This window comes from Empidonax traillii, unplaced genomic scaffold (assembly GCF_003031625.1).
Source record: "Empidonax traillii isolate 1590-97213 ecotype Southwest subspecies unplaced genomic scaffold, ASM303162v1 scaffold170:size2694500, whole genome shotgun sequence".
NCBI classification, from domain to species: Eukaryota; Metazoa; Chordata; class Aves; order Passeriformes; family Tyrannidae; genus Empidonax; species Empidonax traillii.
In genome coordinates, this window is record NW_020955363.1 from 711,883 (window position 1) to 729,104 (window position 17,222).

Sequence of the window (17,222 nt, forward strand, 5' to 3'; positions counted from 1 at the left end):
ACAATACCTGATCAACAGGAGCTTAAATATTTGGGACCCACTAGAGACAGCATTGTATTGATGAGCAACCCATATTTATCTTCAGGGTCCAATAAAACATCAAGAAGGTAGAGGATGTCAGACACCACCTGCCAAGTGCTACTTGGATTATCCTGTTAAGTTATAGACAGAAATATGGATACTAAATATTAGGAAAGGAAAAGTAGATTTTAAGTAATTGCAAAGTCAGGAACACAGAATTATGTAGTCCAAAGCATCTGTGTCAAAATGTAGTTATTTTCTATTCTGTAAATAGAAACACTCTGCTGTGAGTCACCTTAGTCCCAAACTGAGTTGGATTTATTAGAGAAAATACAGTATTAATCTTTCTCTTACCATTTGCCCAGAGCAGTTGAAAAATATTAGCTAGTAAATGCCACACAAATGACTAGACCTTGTGTAGAAGAAACGCCTCCTTCAACCCAGGGATATTTTCTTCCAAAGTAGGCACCTTGGCTCAGTTTTTACCGTTCTGCCTATTCTGCCTGCAGTACTAAAAAGTCAGATCAGATGCATCCATGTCTTAGTCATACTGAAACTTTTCCTCTGGGATCTTTATGAATCCCTTCACTGAAAAATACACCAAAACCAACCTGGCATTAATTTACTCCATCTTTTATACCAATCAGATAATTTATTATAACCACAGGATTCAGGAGGTAGTAAAGCTTTCAGTTGGCTCCTTAGCTCTCAGGAAAAAGTAAGCCCAAGGAGAAAGGCTGGAGAGCTAGATTAGCAAATGGCCTTTTTTCATCCTAGGATATGCATCTGGAACAGGTGGAGGTGAAATGAAGTAACAGGGATATGGCCAGTGTCCAACACAAAGGGGCTAACAGGAGGCAAGCTGAGTGGTCACAAACTTAGCAATGTTCTTATGGAAAGATAAATTCACAGTATTTAACCTGCTTGCCGCTGGTGAATGATTTTATGAAAAACAAAATAAAATTAGGTAGGTGATTGATTTTCACAACAGTCAAGGTAAAGAAAACTCTGAGCAAAGCAACTTTTTGTTTCTCCCATCATAAATATACTGCTGGTCTGTGTCTGAAGCTCTCTTAAACCTAGAAATAAGGAAAATCCCTTTATCTCTCTGATTAAAGACCAAAGTTTTAACATGGTATTACCTTGCCTGTGCATGTGACATTAGGGAAGAGAAAAATCATATTCAATGCATAACACAGTTTTAAGGAAAAATTTAAGAGGTAGGACCAGTTTACTTCATCCAAGCCATGTAATAAACAATTCTTTTGTTGATGTTTTGTGGTGGTAAATAATTTCTTCTGTGATACCCCTTTAGGTGATTAATCTTCATATCAATGTGCTTATGAATTTACCGATCTGTTTGTCTGTAAGTCCCCTGGAAGATGACATCCCATGTGCTCACATTTATGTTCTTTCTCTTGCAGTTTACTGGAGATTCATCTGCTCAGAGTGCTAAAAATTGACTGTTGGGAGTAACCTAACAATAAGAGAGTACCAGGCAGTGTATTTGATGAGATTGAGACTTCCTTCCTGGTAAGTGGACAGCTGAATGACTCAGCCATTTATCAAATGAAGATGGAGAGAAATGGAGGTGCCTGGGGGAAAGAATTACTTATTATGGATAGCAATTGGTACGACATGGATATGAATCATGAAGAAAGCAGTTAGTTTAGAAAGAGCTGAAAGAAGGCTCTGCCACATTTCAGAAATACCAGAGGACAGGTGACTGCATTGAATCTTAGAAATACAGTTATCATGATTTCCAATTACTAGTCAAAAGTGATTCCTGTCTTCAAAGTTCCTTTCCCACAAGGAGACCAAAGCTACAAACTCTTACTATGTAGGAAAGATTTCTACCAACTAAATTTTAATTTTTTTTCTAAGCGTGTAAGACACTTGGTCACCTCCTTGATTTAGAGAATGAAATCTTGATCACCTCCTTAATTTAGAAAACAAAATTAGCACTGTTTTGGTTGAAATTTAGATTGAAATCTTTGATAATTGCTAAAGGAACTGTAGTGATTATCATAATGACTCAGGTAGTATCAGTGTCAGAGGTAATAAATGAAGTAACAAACATGTTGTCCTTGGACAGAGGAACCAAGCACCAGGTTTAGCTTCTGCGAGAAGACTGAAGAAAAATTTTAATACCCTTATACCACCGTTGTACAAAAGGGGGGAAAGGCAAGAAAAATCTTTTAATAAATATCCTATTTTTTTACTTTGAATTCTTTTGTAGAACAAGTAACTTTTAGAACAAGAAACTGGTCCTTCAGGTTTTGTATCTGAAAACCACAGTAGAAATAAAAACATCAAGAGATATCAATGAGTATTGTAAATTATGTTCTTTTTCCAATTTATTGTTGTTGATAATCTAATATCTCTGAGAATGTTCATGGAAGAATCTTGTTTCTCAGCTTGTGTCTTTTGGTCAGTATTTGCAGTCCCTCTGTATAACCTTTACAAAACTCTGTATAAATTCTGTAAAACTTTTTTCTTCATATTCTTCACATTCTTTGCATTTTGCTGATCTTGTGGAATTCAACTGAAAAACAAAGTGCAATAGTAAAGCAGGATACTGATCTATTGGTTCTGATAGAGAATTAGTTGTTTGTCCTGTTTTTGTGGATAATTCCAATGCAGATAATGGCTACAGAAAACACCGGTGGTACTTATGGTCTGTGCAGTTCTTGGCTTACTTTCTGAATAGGATCAGCTTTCAAAGATACCTCACTTCAGTGAGAGACACACATGAGTGTCCCTTGGAAAATTAGGATACTTCTCTGCATGTGTCTAACCATACTTGACTTTAGATACTGAAGTTACAAACTGTTAATTATACATTCAAACATCCTGACATACTTATGCATGCACAAAAGTATTTACTTTGATGGGAACCCTGAAAGCTGTGGTTTTTTTCGAAAAATTCTGCTTTTTCATTATTACCCATACAGGTTGCTGGATCTCATTTCTTTTCACCTGCACCATCCCACTTCTTATAAAACAGAAAAGGTATTTCTGCTACTGAAGAAACATTTTACATTTGCCTTTTTTCCACAGACTCTTAGTGCTACTTACCTTTTTATTTCCTAAGCTTGCATTTCCATTTTTCCATATGTTCACTACATCCTGTGTTTGGCTACAATTTTTGATACGACATTCCTGAATAATCACTTCTGTCTCTAGGAAAAAGCATCTCATTACAGGTTCTTGGCATTCTTCCTGAAAAAAAAAATGCAGTTGTAATAGTTTTACAAATAAGAAGGAATAAGTGACTGTAGGACATAATTTATGATATAATTTATGATATAAGTAACATACCATTTAAGAGTACAATCAGCCTGGAAGTGGCTGAGTTTTCCTTACTAAACATCTTTTCTTATTATTCAAATATTTTTAAATATCAGCAGAGATGGGCTGTGAGACCTAAAAACAAAAAGGCCAGCAACTTTGCTAAGATGAGTGAAATGTAGTGTTTTAAAGAAGAATATAGGAAAATAATTCATTAGGATGGGAATTTGGGATATAATTAAACGTAGTGGAATTAAATTAGTATTATTATTAATAGCTTTAACACTTTCATTCAGAGATCTGAATTCAGAATGAGTAGAGGAGAAGAGGAACTAGGTATTGCCTGTATTTCACAAATTAAAGAAAAAGAAGCAGAGGTGCTAATTTCTCCATCAAGTCAACGATAAAGCCAAGAATAAGTCCCAGGTTGTTTGTCTGACTTCCATATCATACTGTCCCACTGCAAGAAAATCTTCCTGACATTACTAGGTATTACATCAGCCATTTTAATGGATTAGCCTCTCTGGCTCGGTTCACTGAAGAGAATGTGTGTGCAGGTGTGGACAAGTGTGTTTTGTGAGCTTTTTCCATGTCATGTACAGACACATCAGGTTCTGTGTTTTCTCAGGCTTGCCAGTTCCACTGAAGACATCAATACTGCACTCTGCAAGCACCCTGAGACTATTCTGTGCTGAGACAGTCAGTCCATCATTTCTAGGATAACCTTCCTCTTCGTGGAAAAAAAAAAAAATCCTGTCTAGGATATCCGTACACTTGAACTTCAGGATCCATGGATTGTCTGTATTTGGCACAGTCTGAGTGTGAATGTTTATGTTGTCAGGAAAGCAATGTCTCAGGAGCAGGCTACTACCACAGCAATGAAGCCAGCCAATTCCACCAGGGCTATGCCAAAGGCGACTGCTAGGAATGGAGGACTGGTTGGTTTCATCTTCTTGATGGGATTCATGTGTCCCACGGAGTGCAGAATGAGCTCCACAGCAACAGATTGTTAAAAACTCTCTTCAGCCCCATTCAACATGGCCTTGATCATCCCTTTCAATTATTTAATTTTAATAGCAGGTGATTCAATAAAAGTATTCAATACCTGCTTACATAATTTATCATAAGTACTTTAATTATCAGAACTGTTCATTCAAAGGTGAATTATTTGATTTTAGAAACTTTTATCAAATTAGACCAAGACTGTTTTAGGAGAAAGTTGCTAGTAAAGAAATGGAGCCACCATATTAGAGCAGTTGTGGTCAAATTCAAAGTTTACTTACATCCTCATCTGTGTTTGCAGTATATAAACTGACATCAATATCCTAAAAGAAAACAAGAGTTGGAATTAGGAGCATTAGCTAACAAATTTGGAGATAATCAAGCTTACTCTTCAATACATGGATTAGCTACCAAGTTCAAAGGCCAAATCCAGCCTTAAAGTCAGCCAGTAACCTGCAGAATGGGCTTCACTGTGAGGGAGACCCTCAGAACTGAGTCCCACAGTATTATGTTTGAAGGGGCTAACTCTCAAGTCCATTGTCCCTTTTCTTAGGAAAAGTGCCAAAGAAAATAACATTTAATGCTGGAGACTGCAGTATTTGGTCAATTCCAATTTCCTTTAACCCTCTGTTTCCACCCATGAAACAGCATTATACAAACACCATCCCTTTCCCTGCTCCCTCACACTGACTCTTCTTAGCTGAGTACAGTGCTACATATTTAATTTTCACCTATGATTATATGAAATGCTGACCTTTTTAAGAACTTACTTTGGATGTCTTGATCTTCTCCAGATCTTTCAGAACTTCTGCCCACTTGCAATGACCTGCTTCTGTCTTTGGTACATAAGCACTAGAACAGAAGAAAAAGTGATCATTAGGCTAAGCAGTAGGTATATACAAGGTTTATGCTGAAAAAAAGAGTCAGAAATTATAAGATACTATAGACACATTGTTTAAATGTATATATATATGATAAATGTGTGGGGCACTGTATAGATGCATAAAACTGTCACACACTGTATAAACAGTCAATGTGAGGTTTTTTTTTAAAGGCCAGACTTATAGAACTTAATGTAAGAGAAAGGTTCAATTACTTAACGTAACATACCCAAAATCCTTTTAAACTATACAAATAGAATTCCAAATCCACTCTCTAAAGTGACTGGAGACAAGTAACAGCTGCAATAGTAAAAATATGTATTTACTGTCTAATTAACATCGACTTTGTAGTTACCATAAGATGATTAGTCCCATCCCATTCTTTAAAAGGCAAAAGAAATGGCTGTTCAGAAGAAGATACAGCTGATACTGCAGACAAATATTTTTCAGGTGTATTTTCTGAAAGACACAACCAAGGTGATACCTTGTCACAATCTGATTGCACAGAATTTTGCTTTAGTACTGACTTAATTAACCAATTTGCCAAGACATCCAATCAAGGCAGGACTACCTGTTGTGTGTAGCTGGAAAGACCAGCTGATTTGTATCTTGCAGAAGTATATAATCACTTTACAAAACAGTTGGTAGAAAACCAGATGCTGAAGGCACACTGTGAAAACCTGAACTCATCCTGAGCTCCCTATTTATTTATCTGTTCATACTGCAAGCTGCAATTTAATGCAGAGACAATATTAAAGACCTTTTGTTTTGATTATGATCTTTCCCCTGGCTACCTTTTGTCACCCAAATTCAATTAGTTACCGACAACCAGAACATTAAATACAATATTGTGGTTGCATATGTCAAAAACTCTGCTATCAAATGCTAGTTTTGTGTATAAATGTTAAATATAATATTTAGAGTATATACTATTTACATAGTGTATGTCTGTCTAATCATAGAATCACAAAATATTCTGAGTTGGAAGGGATCGATCAGGATCATCAAATCCAGCTCCTGGCCCTGTGCAGGACACCCAAGAGTCACACCATGTGACTGAGAGTATTGTCCAAATGCTTCTTGAACTCTGTCAGCCTTGGTGCTCTGACCACTTCCCTGAGGAGCTTTTCCAGTCCTGTGGATGAAAAACTTTTTCCTGATATCCAACCTAAACCTCCCCTGACTCAGCTTCATGTTGCTTCCTTGAGTCCTTTCTGTGATCACAAGAGTGAAGAGGTCAGTGCCTGCCTCTCCTCTTAGCCTCATGAGGAAGTTGAAGACCACAATGAGGTCTCCCCTCAGTCTCCTCTTCTCCAGGATTAGCAGACCAAGTGACCTCAGCCACTCCTCTTACAGCTTCCCCTCAGGGCCCCTCACCCTCTTCATTGCCCTGCTTTGGACACTCTCTAATGGCTTAATATCTTTTTTATATTGTGGCACCCAAAAGTGCCACAATATTCAAGGTGAGGCCGCCCCAGTGCAGAGCAGAGCGGGACAATCCCCTCCCTTGACTGGCTGGTGATGCTTTGCCTGATGCCCCCCAGGACATTGTTGGCCCTCCTGGCTGCCAGGGCACTGCTGACTCATATTCAACTTGATGTCAACCAGGACCCCCAGGTCCCTTTCCCAGCACTACTTTCCAGCCTCTCATTCCCCAGTCTGTCAGTAGATCCAGAGTTGCCCCATTCCAGGTACAGAATCCAGCAGTTCCCTTGTTGAACTTCATGTGGTTGGTCCCCTAATTTATCAGAGTCTCTCTGCAGGGCCTCTGCCCCCAAAGGGTGTCAGCAGCTGCTCCCAACTTAGTGTTGCCGGCAAACTTCTTAGTATTCATCTGAGTCCTGCATCCAGGTCATTAATGAGTAAGTTGAAGAGAACTGGGCTGAGGATGGAGCCTTGCAGAACCCCACTAGTGACAGGTCACCGGTCTGATGTTACCCCTTCCAGTGTAACTCTTTGTGCCCAACCTGTGAGCTAGCTGCTCACCCATCGCGTAACATGGTTATCCACCGGTGTGCTGGACATTTTGTCCAGAAGGGTACTGTGAGAGACAGTATCAAAAACCTTGATGAAGTCCAAAAAGATAATATCTACTGGCTCTACTAGATTAACTAGGTGGATTATCCTGTTGTAGAAGGAAATGAGGTTTGATAAGCAAGACTTTCCCCTCATGAAGCCATGCTGACTGTGACTGATGACTGCATTGTCTGCCAGGTGTTTTTTAATACTCCCCAGAATAATCTTTTCCTTGATTTCCCCAGAGAAAGTGAGACTGGCAAGCCTGTAGTTTCTGGGGTCCTTCTTCTTGCCTGTCTTGAAAATTGCCAGCTTCCCGTCAGCCAGAACATCTCCAGATTCCCAAGACCACTTGAAAAATCATCGAGGCTTTGTGATGACATCAGTAGCTCTTTTGAGGATTCTCAGATGAAGCCTGTCTGACCCCATAGGTTTGTAGGGATCCTGATGGAACAGTAGATCGCTACAGTTTCAAGGTCAGCTTAGAGTTGATAATTCTCACAGTCATGGTCCTCCAGCTCAGGGCACTGAGACCCATTGGTCCATCATCATATCGAAGACAGAGGCAAAGAAAGCATTAAACATCTCTGCTTTGTCTCTGTTTGTGAGGTGACCATCCTCATTCTGTAATGGGTTGATGTTATTTCTATACTCCCTATTGCCTTTAATATATTTGAAAAAACTTCTTGTATTGTCCCCCACATTTCTGGCAGCTTCAACTCGAATTGAGCTTTGGCTGAACAAATTTTCTCCCGACAGTGGCAAGCAACATCTCTGAATTATTCCTATGTCTTCCACTGGGCATATACCTTCCTTTATCATCTTACTTCCAAAAGAAGATTTCTGTTCAGACAAGACAGCCTTCTGCCTTATTTGCTTTACTTGTGACATTTGGGAATTGCCTGATCTGTGCCCTTAGGAGGTATTTAAAAAGTGTCCAGCCCTTAGGGACTCCAATACCTGCAAAAATATTTTCCCAGGGTAATTTTCTACTGGGTAGTGATGCATTTACGAATTTTGTCAGGCGTGTCTGGCAACTGGAAATAAGGAGGAGTTGTGAGCCATGTGTTCACCATCAGGAAACATTTCCCTGTGCACAGCCTGGTAACCTTTGTGCCAAAGTCACAAGCCCTTTGATTTAAGCTGATACAGTTCCTTCACAGACCTAGGTTAATTATCTGCAGCAGTACAGTGCTTTTGATCCAAGGTTTTATTTCTTATCATACATGCAATACTTTTAACTGAGTCAAATGACATTCTTTTAGCAGTGATTTATTTACAAACTTGCAAGTAAATATTTAAAAATGAACCAGAGAACATAACAAAACAAAACAAACCACTGTGCAGTGGTAAAAATTTCCAAATGGGAGATTAGTCCATAAACTGTCAGGATTCCAGCTAACTTGCTGAAAGCCACCTTAATAAAGCAAAGCCAGGAGAATAATAATTATATGTGTCACAGGGGACTTCTGAAGAGTATTTATAACAAATATTTGCTGGTCTCTTAAGTGAAGAGTTCTTTAAATACTTCGCAATTATTTTGCTTCTAAATCCCAAAGATACAGCTAAAATAGCATAATAACCTAATCATACATAAATGTCTACATTCTGTAATTGAAAGCAGTGTCAGACCCTTTTATCCCCTTTATTTGTCCAAAATCTGTTAAATAAGAACTATGTAAATGAACTCTGATAATCTAAATTTCTATCTGGACAGAGCAAACAGCATCTCATCCATCTTCTGAACAATTTCAGTACGGAGAGTGCTGTGTTATTAGCAGCCAAAGTAGGCCTCAAAGCAAGGCTCAACCTGTCCCTGTTTCCACTACAAATGGAAATTGAAAACATGTAAGTATTAAACCCAAAATGTTAAGTATATATAAATGTTTATTTTCCAAATGCATAAGAATCCAATGGAAAAGAAATATTAACTGCTTGGCTCTAGTCAAAAGTGCTAAATCATTTTGTTATAGTATGACAGTAAGGCTTTAACCTTCTCTCACGCTTGGTCTCAAACTCTTATGTTATTTCTTTTGATTTTGGGGTTACATTTGTTTGTTTGTTTGTTTTTGTTAAATATGCATATTAACTTCTTTGTTTCAGTATGTCAATCTCTAGAAAATATCCTATTTTTGTTGGGGGTTTTGTTTGGTTTTTTAAATTATTATTATTATTTCATTAAAGATCAAAAGTAGCCATATGGGAAAATTCCAAGTAAATGTAAAGAAATTTTGAGTCTGTTTGGTGGACACAGATGAAGAACAGATATTTTAATTTCATGTTTTATCCAAATTATTTAAAGTGTATTAGAAACATTTTACAATAGCTAAACATTTTTATCACTCCACAAGCCAGTTTTTATCAAATGAGATCAGGTGACAACAAATTAAACTATGAAAGACTTAAGCATGTACCAGCTTCCTGATTTATAATTAGTGTTATGGGGCCTTTTCAAAAAGGTGATTCAAGAGGAAGTTCCAGTCCAAAAGCATTGTCAAATTTATGCTGTAGAACAAAGTGTTTAAGGTGGGAAAAGAATATATTATAATACCTACTGAATAATGGGCCAGGGTTATCATTAGTTTGTCATTTGTTTCCTATTTTTAATAATTGTTCACTGTAGTGACACTGGAACACTGTGTTCCTGATGATCAGTGTCATTGTCTGCATCTTTGGTTTTCTTAAATATGTTAGATACCTGTTTTACTGTAATAAAATAATAATTGCTAATGTAAAATAAATGCTTAGTTTTTAGAAGTAATAGAAAACTTGTGCCAATGGTAAAATGTGTGAAAAATACACTAAATGCATACTCTGAAGGGTCCTCCATTTTTTCATAGGAAAAGAGGCTCTTAATGTCCACTAGATCACCCAACACATTCTTTTCAATTCAGGGTCATTTTCCACTTGAATTTCTTAATTATTTCATCTGAACTATTATTCAACAACAGAAGCATTGTTAGCTCATTTGGAAGCTTTGACAAATTATTCTCCTGCCTTGAACACACAATGCTATAATGTCTGGTTTTAATTTCTGACGCTGTTTAATCATTAACCAATTCCTCTCTGTTTTCCTTATGTCTCTGATACCCTTGTGAACATTGAACAAGGGAGCAGCTCATATTTACGTACATAAATGGTTCTATTTGTAGCTTGTATCCTGATAACCTCCTACTTTAAGGATTAAAACCTCTTAAGTGAATATATGCTTTCAAAAAATCAATTATGATATACACAATAAGCTTTGTAAAAGGAATGCTGGTTTTTAATAATGAAATTTAAATTAAGCATGTTAAGAGCAGTTACCACTGAGTGATGTCTGACATAGTAGTACTGTTTTCTTTTTAAAGAAGCAAACATTTAATGACAAAAATTTTCTTTAACAAGTCTGAAACAGTCAATGATTTTGCTGGTTTGGCTGTTACAGAAACAATAACCTAAGTTAGTCAAAGAAATTATTCATAATTCTTTAAGTTATATATGAAGTACTGAAAGATAAAGTTACATGGTTTTGCCTATATAAGTCTAAATTTCTTTATTAATATTTGCTTATAAATTTCTCAGTCAGTGAATCCTTGAGATGTGATACTCATAAGCAAGCAAGTTTATTTCCTGACTGTGCAATTTGGTATTATAGGCAAAAGTCTGCTATTATTTTCTCCTTATTTTTTCATTCTTTATTTATATCTTTATTCCTCATCTGCTTTATTGTTCTTGAAAACAAGTGACCAGAAGCATATATCTCATGAATCATTTAGAAACTAATGATAGTATTTTCAGTTTCTATGGGAAATAGGGAAATGCCTACTGCCAATGTTTTCTTCATGACTGTATCACACCAGTGGCTCCTACTTCAATATGTTCCCCTGCAAGAGTTGTATGTCCTCTTCTTTCAGAATCCTGGAATGTCCTAAGAATTTTTCACTATTTGCAGAAAACTCTCACTATAAAAAAAAAAAAAAAAATCCTGAAGTCTAAACTTCCTACTTTTTGTTTGTGTTCAAATTTTCCCTAAGTTCTTGACCTCTCGCACACAGCTCCTTTTCTTGATCCCTTTGCCTCTGGGCTTTCTGGCTAGAAATGATGCTGACAGAAGTCCCTGGTCCTTACATTCCTTGCTCCTGAGAGCAAATCAGCCTTCTCAGACTGCTCTCTCTTGTAAAAACATGTTTTCTCATTTCTTATCTTCATTCTGTCGTGCAATAGACTTCTTGTAAATTATTTATCCTATTTTAGTCAGTCTCATCTTCTGCCCTGTTCCACAAATATGTGTCCTCAGCACTTTCTCTTTGGCTTCTTGAGCAACAATGTACTGTAAATCTTCTTTTCTCTAATACTGCTGCAAATTTCCCTCTAAAATCATACCATCATCTCCAGCTCTCTCAAGCCCTTGGGCATTTTATTGAGCAGCACCTCAGGCATTAAGTAGGTTTTTTTAGATCCATATTCAAATACTGTCTACATCATTCAGAGCTGAGTTTTACACCCTTTCATTTGCCTTGTTTCTGCAATTCTTCTTCAGTATCTCCTTTGCCACAATAATTATAGCCTCCTTTAGAGAACTCTGCCTCCTCCCCAAAAAAATCTCATCCTGTGACTCTTGTTCTACTGCACTCTGTTGTCTCCCCTGATTAAATGTTCTGTCCTCCTGTTCTAGTGCAATTCCCTTTAAGGGGACAAAGTGCCAAGTAGCTGCCCAACTAGAGTGCTGCATCTATTTAGTGTTGTGTATTCTGCATAATATTGGAGCTCTTTCTCTACACTCAGAATCCTAGACTACACTTTTAATGTCAGAATCTATAAGACTGGGGAGAAAATCAGATGTTTTTCCCATTTGTGTCCTAGTCTTGTAATAAAAGAACTTTTTTTTTTTTTTTTTAATACTTTTTTTCAAGAGAGAAACCATGAAGAGTAAAGATTTCATAAACTAATGGAAGTGACTGAAAGAGGAATGGACCCCATAAAGAAAGCAATACTTCCAAACTAGATAGATGTTTCCATATTAAGCCCTTAAATAAGTAATTTTCAAATCAAATTTTCATGGATCACAAGTAAGTTTTAGAGGAAAGGCATATTCTTAGTGACTTGTCATGGAGTAGATGCTGGAAAACACTGAAAGTCAAAGGAGCATACTCACTGAAGGATCTCTCTGCTCTGTCATTCCTATGTTCCTCTAGTCTGTTTAAAGAAAACAACCAAAGTGAAACAAAAAAAACACCAAACTTGAATATGAATTAGTGTCAGAATGTAATTATTCACATCAGATAAAATTCAGAGAAAAGACAGAAAATCACATTTATGTGCTCTGAGACAATTAGAAACTCTGTAGCAGGTACAGAGGGACAGCCTCTAAAGGTACGTAGGTACAGCTCTCTAGATAAACTTTGGTTGTAGTTTCATTTCTGTATCAGAAATGTTTATATCATTAGAAAAAAGTAGTATTAGTAATATTTACTTATGAAGGTATCTAGTACCAGGGCCTTAAATTATTTACCAATTTTTAGAGACTAGTCCCATCTATCAAAGAAACATATTTTACATCTCTGGTAACTTATGAATACCATTTGATACCACAACTATTAAAAAGATGCTTCTTTGCTATCATGATGCCTGGACCCATCATGATTCCACAGCCATTGTAGTTCCTCTTCTCCCTCCCCACTAATCTTTGCATAGAAGCCCAGGAAATCAGCTCTCAAGCTCCACCAGGTGTTACCAGCAGCCCTCCTCCTCAAGGTTTGAAGGCAAAAGTGGGCTGTCTAGCTTGTACTTACTGATCGAGAAAGGAAGTCAGTGGAATTCCTAGGTGTTAAGCTGAATCTCGTGACTGAATGCTTGTCTGGATGAGAGCCAAACCACACCTTAGACTGTTATGTCTTCAAGTTTTTATGTTCCAAAGCTAAAGTACTTTCTTAGAAGTTTTGTATTTAAGTAGAGTTGGGCTGGCTAAAGATTTTTTTCAGCATTTAAACTGGGCATTCTTTAAACATGATTCTCATTTGGTTATTATCCTCCCCCCCAAGAAATACAGCTTTCTCTGTTTTTATTGTACAGTGGTGACTCTCTTGTGGAGAACTATCCTAAAAAGCTTATTCTGCTTGTATTAGAGTAGTGTTGACCTTCACAAGTGTTATTCTCTGTAATCAGCATGGCGAGAAACTCTCTCAGTTTTAATCATGTTTTGCATTTATATGTTCTTGGTTTGCTTAAGTACTTGTTGATTTGCTTTGACAGTTCTCCAGTAGGACTTCCTTCTCCTGTGTGCTCTTGCTAATTGGCATTTATGCCAGAGTAAAGTTTGCAATGCCTGTTTGAAAATTTTGCCAAAAGGTCACAGAGTCATTGCTATTCCACTCAATACCTTAAACATCAGAATTTGAAATGTAAGAAGTTAAATATTTCCTTTGACCTTTTTTTGTTTGTTTGTTTTTGTTCGTTTTGGTGGGTTTTTTTGTGTTTTTTTTTTTTTTTTTTGCAAAGCATGTTTGAGGCCCCGGGCCTTATGAAGATGTGTCCTGCACTCGGCTATAGACCTGGGAGGAAGTTTGTCCCTGGAGCAAAGAAAGACTTTATACCTTTCCAAAGAAATTTAAAGTCACAGTAGCAGTGAAAACCAATAGAAGCGCTGCAATATTTAGGGCTAAATATTACTAGCTGAATAGAAGTATGAACATTATTAATTAAGAGCCTTCTTTTTAGTCTGTCTGCTTTCACTAATTTGAAAGTCACAATCTCAGAGAAATAAAAACACTTGATGACCACAGGCCTCTTCCATCAATAGCTCTGCTTGAAATAGGGGTGTCAGGTCCTTGTTTATATGACTGAGATTCCAAGACATCAAACACATTGCTGACCCCTTGGCTGTCAGTTCAGCAATATTTCCCAGATGGCAAAATCTAGCCAGGAAAGAAAGCTTCTTTCTCTTTACATCCTTCCATATAATGTCAGTCATTTCAAGGTATCAACCACTCCTTAAACTGTGAAAGATCAACTTAATGCTGTCTTGATGCAAGGATACATGATATTAATGCTAGATTAGCTTGACAAACACTGTGATTGACATAAAGAAGCCCCAAGTTTTGCTAGAGGCAAAATTAATTTAACTCAAATACACAGTATTTGTAATACATTTGTAAAGAACAAGTATATAGCAAAAAACTCACTTGTAGGACACAGATGGTTAGATTTGACCATTTATCCCCAAGCAACACCCCTCAGGATGCAATATGCAATAATTAGTTAAAAGGCCTTTCAGAATAAACTTTCCCAGATAAATAAGCAGTAGGAATAAAAGGAGCTTTGAAATGTAAAGGACATTAATAAGACACACAAAATAGGGCCAGAATTACTCAGCGCTGAAGTTTGTTCCACAAATGTGGCCTGATCTATATATATGCTGTAAGGCACTCCCTGTAAATATTATTTGTGGTATATTTATTATAGCAACAAACATCCAGTAGGGAATGAAAACACGATTTCTGTGTGTTTAGTGGTAGGATGTTACATTTAAAACAGTATCAAACATGGAAACTGAAACAGCAAATAACTGTCATACTGATGCATAGAAGTTGGAAATTCTGAGATCACAAAAACAATTGTCATGGGAGCAACTGCTGGAAAAATAATATCTCAGCCTTAGAAAAAGACTCAGCTAAAGACTGTGAATGATACCATATGCTACTAGAGGTCTCTAACACACTTAGAACACAATAGAAGACTAAAAATAGACAATACAGTTCTCAAAATGGTAAAGTAAGACAAAATTTTCAGAGGTTTTTTTTAAAGGAAAATTATGATCCATGACCCTCTCTTACAGCTATACTTTTACTGGAATTTACTGGATCCTGAAGTAAAGAGGTAGAATGCAGTTTGAAACACTGTGATTTTTATCATTCTTTTAATCCTATTTAAAGAGCAGAATGAAATCCTAATGTGTGTCAATTGTCATAGTTTTACTGAAACCAATCAAGTTATTTTGATTTCCAAAATTTTTGAGAATTTGACCAAAGTGTTAACCAGGGAAAAACAGATTTATTGAACAACTGAGGAAAGGAGCACACAAGCTGTTGTAAACAGACCAATAGGCAGAAAAAAAATAGAATCAAGATTCTAAGAAAGAAGAATAAAATATCTCTACTGCAGATTTATGTCATATAGGATACGTATAAAAAAAGGGGAAAAATTGGAAAAAAATTTATTTCTGCTTTATGTTACCCTAAATCACTTATAAATGACGATGTAGTAGGACTTAAAGCAACAGCAATCATCCTTAGTCTCTTGACTTTGGATACAGAAGTGATTACTGGAAAAACTCTAGTGTGTGTGCTACAGAAACCTTCTTCTTTCATGTAAATTTTGAATGTATTTTTGTGGAATGTAGCCATTATGAGATTGCACACTGAACCACTTTTTTTCATGCAAGTGCTGAGTGCCATACAGTACTTGTGACTCTTTGAAGTTTCTTCTATCTATTCATATTGATGATGGTTTTCCTTCATTTCTTGGCAGCCAAACCCAGACTGAACAGAGGAACGGGAGAAGTTATGTGTTTTTAAAATAACAAGAACTAATGCAGTCAAAAAAGCATAAGTGGTAATCACAGTTCCTAACTGTGCAGCACAGCACTCATCGAGAAAACTTTTAAATTTTCTTTCAGAAGGGGTAAGGTTACTCTATGAGTGAGAACATTCACTTAGACAAAAGTATTTTTAAAAAACACTGAAGTACTTTACGGGGATGTTAAAAGTAGCTGTATCTTAAAATAATTGGCAGTACTGCAAAGAGTAAATAATTCCCTGGGTGCCTTTATATTATAAAGCTGTGTAGACCATTATTATTTAAACAGAGGAAGTGCTTGGGTAAAAGAGTTAGCACTGTAGGATTGCTAACTTAACACACAAGTTGTCAAACCAATAGCAACTCACTGCATTGACAGTAACTGAGAGGTTATAAATGATTCTGATATACTCATACAAGAGGTAAGATAAACTGTAAGAGATGAAATGCATATTGTAAGTTTAATCCATGACCACATTGCAAAAAGCCAATCAATTCTATTAAATGTGTATATATGTGTATAAATATCATTGACAGAATTATAAGTAGTCTTGGTAAGTAAAAGAAACATTTGGGGAGATAATGTAGTCTGCCAGAAAAACTTCTTACAAATTGGAAAGTGCATATCTTCAGACCAACATCAATAACGAAAAGATTTAGTCTCATTTTCAAATCAGACTGCTTTCAGGATCTCCCACTGAAATAAATGCCTGATTCAGCTATAGGTAACTGCCACATCCATATTGTGGTAAGGCATAAGAGGATGATAAGACAAAGATCAGGTTTCCCCACAGTATTTTTTTTCAAGCAAGATATTCATCCCATTGAATGGTAAAGCTGGAAATCAGCAAAGGAGAATTCATATAAAGCTTGTCAGATTTGGGGCTAGTGTTTTCAAGTTTATAACTTCTTTAGCCTCTTTTCCCTTGCTGTTTATCAGCATAGATAAGTATTTGCTTTTTAATCAATTCTTTAGAATTTTACGTTAAAATTTCTTCTATGGAAATACATTTCAATTTTGACAGGCACTGTTGAGTTCTAAATGTAAAATATGAAAGAAAGTAATTTTAAAATGGTAAATGTTACATTAATTTGGCCCCTTCATAATGTAATTTTCTGAAGAGCACTGCTTTTACAAGCCTGTGTAACCTAAGGTAACATACCTTTCTTTTTTTAGGTCCGCTTGAGTTTTCTAAAAGTCATAATGTCACTATCTTGAATAAACATACGTGTTATTTTCAGACATTACAATGGAGCAAATGCTGGCATTTACCCTTTTCCTGAAAAAAGTCTTTTACGTCTTTCTGCTTTTGATCTATTTATTTTTGTTTCAGTTCACCAGGCACTGTGAGAACATTTTGATCATTTGCAATAGCTATTTCAAAACTGAGCAATCTAGCTGAGAAAAAGAAAACAAACTTCCTTCTCTCTTAGTTTTAAACGATGAATTTAAAA

The 17,222-nt window shown here is 36.4% G+C and overlaps 1 protein-coding gene across 1 annotated transcript in view; it reads right to left on the reverse strand.

The window, feature by feature from the left end:
- Positions 1–2,360: 2,360 nt before the first annotated feature.
- The window catches only part of IL15 (interleukin 15), a 34,200-nt gene continuing 19,338 nt past the window's right edge, over positions 2,361–17,222 (reverse strand). Inside the window, 5 exon segments of the mRNA XM_027885726.1 lie at positions 2,361–2,566; positions 3,100–3,243; positions 4,596–4,637; positions 5,085–5,166; positions 5,551–5,654. Of these exon segments, the coding sequence (XP_027741527.1) occupies positions 2,453–2,566; positions 3,100–3,243; positions 4,596–4,637; positions 5,085–5,166; positions 5,551–5,654 (486 nt within the window). The 3' untranslated portion in view covers positions 2,361–2,452.